Source organism: Jaculus jaculus, chromosome 14 (genome assembly GCF_020740685.1).
Source record: "Jaculus jaculus isolate mJacJac1 chromosome 14, mJacJac1.mat.Y.cur, whole genome shotgun sequence".
In the NCBI taxonomy this organism is placed as follows: Eukaryota; Metazoa; Chordata; class Mammalia; order Rodentia; family Dipodidae; genus Jaculus; species Jaculus jaculus.
Window position 1 is genome coordinate 13052329 of NC_059115.1, and position 8506 is coordinate 13060834.

General features: G+C 47.3%; 1 protein-coding gene across 1 annotated transcript; it reads right to left on the reverse strand.

Moving 5' to 3' along the window:
* Positions 1-307: 307 nt before the first annotated feature.
* On the reverse strand, positions 308-7354 carry Zscan5b (zinc finger and SCAN domain containing 5B). The gene is made up of 4 exons (XM_045133322.1): positions 7133-7354; positions 4525-4695; positions 1870-2017; positions 308-1029 (listed from the first exon to the last, which is right to left on the reverse strand). Exons 1-4 carry the CDS (start codon positions 7352-7354, stop codon positions 308-310), a joined length of 1263 nt encoding a protein of 420 aa, XP_044989257.1.
* Positions 7355-8506: the final 1152 nt, after the last annotated feature.

The window sequence follows — 8506 nt, forward strand, 5'->3', positions numbered from 1 at the left end:
TGAGAACTGACCCCCCCCAATCATGTACTTGATGTGTTATTCAAGACTGTCATTTTGTAACAGAGGTGACACGTTGTTTCTTTCTGGTGGTAGAATCAGCAGTAGGTCCATCATCACAAAGAATTTTTTTTAATTTTTATTTTATTTATTTATTTGACAGAGACAGACAGACAGAATGGGTGTGTGTCAGGGCCTCAGCCACTGCAAATGAACTCCAGATCCATGCACTACCTTGTGCATCTGGCTTACTTGGGTACTGGGGAGGGGAACCTACGTCCTTTGGCACTGCAGGCAAGCGCCTTAACCACTAAGCCGCTTCTCCATCCCAAGAAGCCATTTTTGAATGTATCTGCACATGCCGTTTGAAGGTTCCCTGCTGACGGAACTTTCCGCCGCACGCCTTACACACGTAGGGTCTGGAGTTGGTGTGGATGCGGAGGTGGACATTGAGGTTCCCCTTGTGACTGAAATGTTTGCTACAGTGCTCACATTCGTACGGCTTCTCCCTCGTGTGGGTCCTCTTGTGGCCGAAGAGGGTGGACTTGTGGGCAAACGTCTTGTAGCAGATCTTGCACTTGTAGGGCCTCTCGCCCGTGTGGATGCGCTGGTGCACCCGGAGGTCTGAGGTCTGCAAGAAGCCCTTCTTGCAGAAATTACACTGAAACGGTCTCTCTCCTGTGTGTGTGCGCTGGTGGATGATAAACTGAGATTTATAAACAAAGCGCTTCTCACACACACCACACACGAGGGGTTGTGTCGCAGCTGCTTGGCCAGGAGGATCAGCTACAGGGCTTAGAGGCTTTGCAGACTCTAGCCTGGCTTTTCCAGAAAATTCTATGTTGTCTAAATACACGGCCCCTCCTTGAGAAGGAGAGCTGTCCGGTTTGCTTTCTTGGACACTTCTAAGACTCACAAGCACTTCATTCTCAGCTGTGTCTTCTCGCTCTGGAATGTAGAGGGATGTGCTACTCTCCACACCCATTTCTTCCTGGGAGAAGAGCTCCTCTTCCTTCATCATCACAGAATCTCCTGGAAGAAAGGATTCCACACACAATGTTTAAAGAAAACAAACAAACAAACAAACAAAAAAAAGCAGCAGCATGTCTTATGTAGCCCAGGCTGGCCTTGAACGCACTATGTGTCTGAGGATGGTCTTCAACTCCCAACCCTCCTGTCTCCTGTTAAGTGCAGAGATCATGGGACGATGCTGTCGTACCCAGTCTGGGTAGTGCTGGGGGCTAAATGCAGGGTTTCGTGAATGAGCTCCATCTCCAGCTAGCCTTTCACACAGTTTCTTTCTTTCACTTTTTTTGGTTTTTCAAGGTAGGGTCTCACTCTAGCTCAGGCTGACCTGGAATTCACTACGTAATCTCACAATGGACTCGAACTCATGGTGATCCTCCTACCCCTGCCCCCCCGAGTGCTGGGATTAAAGGCGTGTGCAACCACATCCAGATAAATCTTTTGTTTTTTTTGTAAGGAGAGACAGAGAGAGAGAGAGAGAATGTGTGTTAGGGCCCCAGGTCCACTGCAAACAAACTCCAGATGCATGAGCCACCCTGTGCATCTGTCTTTATGTGGGTACTGGGGAACTGAACTTGGGTCATTAGGTTTTGCAGGCAAGTGCCTTAACCGCTAAGCCACCTCTCCAAGCCCACCTTTCCTAATATTTAATAAAGAGAATGTCAACAATACCAATCACATTTGAACTAAATGCTGGCATTGGCTGGGGACATCTCCAACTGCACCAGCCTGATAGGTCGGTTGCAGGAAATTATGGCAAGTTAGTGATGTAAGGATGGGTAACAGACAACCAACTTCTCCCTGAGATAGAGGCGTTGACCCCTGGGGTTCCCGCCTGGTACTCACCAGGACCCTGTGGAAGCTGAGGCTCCTGGACTGCAGGCACTACTGCCTCTTGCCTGTCTTCTATCAGGTCCTCCTCTAAGATCTGCTCAGGTCTTGGATACCCCAGGGCTTCTTTCTCAGCAATGGTGTCTAGCAGAATTTCTTCTATCTGACATGGGAGAAACAAACAGAACTGCATATGTGTCTATACTAAATGGACTATAGAAATCTCTTCCCAATCTGGGCCACTCAGCTTTTCCAAGATTTGTGGCCACCCCCTTACCTCACATAAATACCTTCACTTTGTTGCCACATTTGTCATTAATTTGTAATCATCACACTGCTAAGTCAAGTTATTTCTTTAATTCTTTTAAAATTAATTAATTTACTTATTTGCGAGCAGAGAAGACAGAGACAGAGAGAAGGGACACGCCAGGCCCACCTGCCATATTTTGTATCTGGTTTTATTTGGTTGCTGGGGAATCCAAACCTGGGCTTTTTGCACTTTACGAGAAAGCATCTGAACTGCGCAGCCCTCTTACATCTCTGCAGCCTTCTTTATTTGTTTGTTTGTTTGTTTTGTTTTTTTGTTTTTCGAGGCAGGGTCTCACTCTGGTCCAGGCTGACCTGGAATTAACTCTAGTCTCAGGGTGGCCTCGAACTTATGGCGATCCTCCTACCTCTGCCTCCCGAGTGCTGGGATTAAAGGCGTGCGCCACCACGCCCAGCTCAGCCTTCTTTAACCCTTTAAGCACATGTCTCCCACTTGTTCCAACTGACCTGCCAGCCCTGACTCTCCAAGCAAAATGTCTCTCAACTTCAGCGCTACCAACGTTTGGGTCTGGATGAGCCTTCCTGCTGAAGGCGCTTGTCTGCTGCACATTGTGGGATGGCAGGCAGTTTCCCTGGCCTCTACGGAACGGATGTGGCTCATAAAACTCCCAGCTACCCACCAAGGAAACCCAAAACTAATAAAAAAAAAATAAGTAAATGAAGTAGGTTGGGCACTGTGGCACACGACTTTAATAATGCCAGCACTCAGGAGGCAGAGGTAGGAGTGAGTTCAAGGCTACCTTGAGGCTACATAGTTAATTCCAGGTCAGCCTGGATTAGACTGAAACCCTACCTCGAAAAAAACCAAAAAATCTACAAAATAAGCTGGGCGTGGTGGCGCACGCCTTTAATCCCAACATTTGGGAGGCAGAGGTAGGAAGACCGCCATGAGTTTGAGGCCACTCTGAGACTACACGGTGAATTCCAGGTCAGCCTGGGCTAGAGTGAGACCCTACCTCCCAAAACCAAAGTAGGAGCTAGAGAGATAGCTTACTGATTAAGGCACCTGCAAAGCTCAAGGATCCAGGTTTGATTCCCCAGTACCATCTAAAGCCAGATGCACACGGTGGTGTATGCGTCTGGGGCGTTCCTTTGCAGAAACCCTGGCGTACCCATTCTCTGTATATATCTCTCTTTCTCCCTCTCCTCCTCAAATAAATGAATTAAAAATTTAAAAATGTTTTAAAAGGAAGAAAAACAAAAATCATGGCTGGAGGGATTGCTCAGTGGTTAAGGCTTGCCAGCAAAGATAAAGGACTTACTCTCTCACTTTATCTGCCTCTCTCAAATAAATAAATAAATAAAATATTTTAAAAAATAAGCCAGGCGTGGTTGGGTACGCCTTTAACCCCACCACTGGGGAGGCAGAGGTAGGAGGATCACCATGAGTTCAAGGCCACCCTGAGACTACTCTGAGACTACATGGTGAATTCCAGGTCAGCCTGGGCTACAGTGAGACCCCATTTTAAAAAACCAAGATAAATAGAAACGTATCAAAGCAGAAAATCAGAGGCTTCTGAGAGTTCAACACTAAAGGAGGCTTTTTTGGAAGAGGGGGTGGAAAGAATGTGGTAATAAAAAGTATTTTGAGGCATTTTCTCCCTCCCCCAAGAAAGACTGGTACATTCATGACCTCACCGTGAACACCAAAAACCCCTAACTGAGGAGGGACTTTAGTGGAATGGAGACAGGGAGAAACTCGATGGGAATATGATCATCATGCAATGTTTATATACTACAGAAGGAATGTCTCTCCCCCTCCCCCACCCCAGCTATTAGCTCTTCAGGAAGGGGTGGGACCTCCACTCCACACTTTTTGTTTGTATGTTTGTTTGTTAGTTTGCAGGTAAGGTCTCACTGTAACCCAGGCTGACCTGGAACTCACTCTGGAATTTCAGGCTGGCCTCCCACTCTGTCTCTGCTTCCTGAGCCTGGCTCAGCTCCACACTTTTAATTTTATTTTTATTTATTTGAGAGCAACAGACAGAGGGAGAAAGAGGGGTGAGGAAGAGAGAGAGAATGGGGGCTCCAGGACCTCCAGCCACTGCAAACTAACTCCAGACGCGTGTGCCTCCTTGTCCATCTGGCTAATGTGGGTTCTGGGGAATCGAGCCTCGAACCCTGGTCCTTAGGCTTCACAGGCAAGCGCTTAACCGCTAAGCCATCTCTCCAGCCCTAACTCCACAGTTTTAATGAGCAGGCAGGGACAAAGAGGCTGGTGAATTGCCCTTCCCTGGCCAATGGGTCCAACCCCAAGCCTTACCAAATCTCTCCATAACGCATTTCCTCCCTGGGCCCTTTTCCCAGCTCGCCTTCCCCAGGATCAGAATGTCGCACACTCACCTGGTCAGTGGCTGGCTCGTCCACCTCTGGAAGCTTATGCAGCAGCTGTGGGTTTTCCTGGGGCGTGTGGGGCAGCTCTGTCACACCACCCCACTCAAAGGCCTTGGCTTTGGCCGCCTCGACATCTGCATTCCGAACTAAGAATGGCTCTCCCTCTAAGATGATGACGGACTGCAGGAAGGAAACAGAGTAAGGTGCCTGCCTGGGAAGAGTCTATTTCTAGAAGCTGGGTACAGCCTAGTGCAAAGCACTCGTCTAGCAAGAATGAGGACCTGAGTTTGATGCCCAGAACACATAGACAATGTCAAGCAGGGTGGTCCCTGGCTCTCACTGGATAACCAGAGCAATGTAAGCTCCTGACCAATGAGACCTTGTCTCAGGAGTGGATGATGTCCCTCAGAATGACCGGGTCATTCACAGTGACTAGAAACTGGGATTGAAGCATGCACCATCACACCCAACTACATCTACTCTTTGATGCTGGCTTCACATACTTTTATGGGCCACTGTATTCCTCTGTATTTTATGTCTATTTTTTTGTTTGTTGTTTTTTCTTTTTTTTTTTGGAAGTAGGGCCTTGCTCTAGTCCAGACTACCTGGAATTCACTCTGTAGTCTCAGGGTGGCCTCAAACTCATGGCGATCCTCCTACCTCTGACTCCTGAGTGCTGGGATTAAAGGCGTGTGCGCCGCCACGCCCGGTTATTTCTCCTTTTGTTGTGGTTTTTCAAAGTAGGGTTTTGCTCTAGCCCAGGCTAACCTGGAATTCACTACATAGTCTCAGGATGACCTTGAACTCAAGACCATCCTCCTACCTCTGCATCCCAAGTGCTGGGATTTAAGGCATTCACCACCATGTCCGGCTTAAAAATTTTTTTATTATTTATTTGAAAAAGAGAGAGAATGTACTAGCATCTCTAGCTACTGCAAAGGAACTCCAGATGCATGTACTACCTCTTGCATCTGGCTTTACGTGGGTCCTGGGTGATCTAACCTGGGTCCTTTGGCTTTGCAGGCAAATGCCTTAACCACTAAGCCATCTCTCCAGACCTTCTGTATTTTGTCTCAAACACACACACACACGCACACACACACACACACACACACACAATATGTAGTATATCTTATATTTCTGCCTCCACTTCCCAAGTGCTGGGAATATAGGAATGCACTACCATACCCAATATTATTGCTGGCAATCAAAACCAAGGCTATATGCATACCAGCAAGTATTCTTGCCCCTAGCCACTCCAGACACATGTGCCACTTTGTACATCTGGCTTTACATGGGTACCGGAGAATCAAATCCAGGCCATAAGGCTTTGCAAGCAAGCTCAGTATTCTTTTACAGTAAGATTAGTTAGCCAGGCATGGTGGCCCACACTTTTGATCCAGGCACTGTCTCAAAAATACATACAAGGGCTGGACGTGGTGGTGCACACTTTTAATCCCAGCACACGGGAGGCAGATTGCCGTGAGTTCAAGGCCACCCTGAGACGATATAGTGAATCCCAGGTCAGCCTGGATTAGAGTGAAACCCAACCTCGAAAAACCAAAAAAAATAAAATAAAATACATAAAAGGGCTGGAGAGACAGTTCAGTGGTTAAGGCGCTTGCCTAATGGACCAAGTTTGGTTCCCTAGTATGTACATAAAGCCCGATGCACAAAGTGGTGCATGCATCTGGAGTCCATTTGTAATTGCAAGGGACCCATTCTCTCCCTTTCCCCCTCACTCTCTTTCACTCTGCTTGCAAATAAATAAGTAAAGATTTAAAAATAAAATAAGCTGGGCATGGTGGTGCACACCTGTAATCCCAGCATTCACGAGGCAGAGGTAGGAGGATCGCTGAGTTCAAGGACAGCTGGGCCTAGAGTGAGACAGTACCTTGAGAAAAAATAAATAAATAAGCAAAAAACTTAAGTGAAAATAAAGCCACCAGGAAAGACACTGGAATGTCTTTTCTGAGGCAAGGCCTTTTTTCTTAGGCAAGCTCCAGAGACTGGCCTTTTTTTATGCAAGAGAGTGTGAAATTGAGAGAGAGAGAGAGAGAGAGAGAATAGATGCATGCACCACCTTTGCGCACATGTGCGACCTTGTGCATGCATCACTTTGTGTGTCTGGCTTATGTGGGATCTGGAGAGTCAAACATGGGCCCTTAGGCTTCGCAGCCAAGGGCCTGAACCTGCTAGCTAAGCCCTCCCTCCAGCCCTGGAATGTCTCTCTTGAGAAGCAAACCTTCTTGAATATGAGGACCACTGACAACGATCAAGACTCACATGTGAGGCTGGCGAGATGGCTAAGCGGTTAAGGCTCTTGCCTGCAAAGCCAAAGGACCCACGTTCAATTCTCCAGTACCCACACAAAGCCAGATGCACAAGGTGGCACACGCATATGGAGTTTGTCTGCAGTGGCTTTAGAAGCCCTGGCATTCCCATTCTCTCTCTATCTGCCTCTTTCCTTGCGTATATGTCTCAAGTAAATAAATAAACAAAACGAAAATAATTTTTAAAAAAAGGGTTCAGATGTGCTCCACTCCCACAGAATCAGGCAACCCCGACATGGTAGCTCTCCTCCCCACACCATCCCCACAGGTCAGGTCCCACTCACCCATGTCTGGGGTCTCTGGTTGTTCCTCAGTATCTCCTCTAGCTCCTTGCAGCTCTTCACCCCGCTCTCCCTTACCAAGACCTGCAATTCCAGGGGCATGGACAGCATGAACTGCTCCAACACCAGCTGCTGCAGGATCTCCTCCTTAGTGTTCAGGTCTGGCCGCAGCCAGCCATGACACAATTCGTTGAGCCTCCTGAGATCCTGGATGGGGTCTGACATCCCTGAGGGGGTGAACGCTCTGAATTTCAGGTGCCAGGTCTCAGCATCATGGTCTTGCTGTCTGGCCTGGGTTTCCTGGAATCTCAAAGATGGTGGCTGCTCTGACCAGAGGGTGTCCTGGGGCTTTTGATCTGACCAAGATGGCATGTATGCAGCCATAGTTAATGGATATTTTGTCGCTGACAAGTTCTTCTAGAGCCTGGTGCCTAAGTGACCTCTGGACAAGTTCACTCTGTTTCCCAAATGAGACACTCACATTTCATTTGGAAATCTGGGTGGGGGGGGAGAAAGAGCCAGATCAATTTAATTCATGCCATTCTAAATCCCTTCATTACCCATGCACACACCACTACTGCATTTTAGTAAAGCAGAAATTAATCCATTTTAACTGCCTAGAACCCCAGCCTGAAGCTTGCCCACAGTTTGGGGCCATTCTGGGCTACAAAGAAAGTACCAGGCCTACATGAGATCATGGATATGAGACCCTATCTCAACAAAATAAATAAAGGTGGGCAGGAGAGTTGGCTCAGCAGTAATAGGCATTCTTTAAGTGCTCTCTCATTCCTCCCTCATTAAAAAAAAAAAAAAAAAAAAAATTTTTAAACTAAATACTTCAGCCAGGCATGGTGGTGCACGCCTTTAGTCCCAGCACTCAGGAGGCCCAGCAGGAGGATCTCTGTGAGTTCAAGGCCACCATGAACTATATAGTGAATTCCAAGTCAGCCTGGGCAAGATCCTACTTTGAAAACCCAAAACAAATACATGCTTTAAAATGTTTTTATTACTCATTTGCAAGCAGAGAGAAAGAAATGGTACACCAGGGCCTCGTGCTGCTGTAAGATCAGCCTGGGCAACAGCAAGACCCTATCTTGGGAAAAAGGAAGGAAGGAAGGAAGGAAGGAAGGAAGGAAGGAAGGAAGGAAGGAGAGAGAGAGAAAGAAAGAAAGAAAGAAAGGCGGGTTGAAGCTGAGCTGAAAACCTCTTCCATGTAGATCAGCTGACAGAAACCTGGAAAAAGGCACACTGCATGCAGTTCAATGGCAGAGAAAGAAATCACCAGTGAAGATACTCATCAGTGGACACTGAAAACCTTATATTTGGCCAATGAGCCAATGGGCACAATAGTGGCACCTCTGTTATGGGAGAAACTTC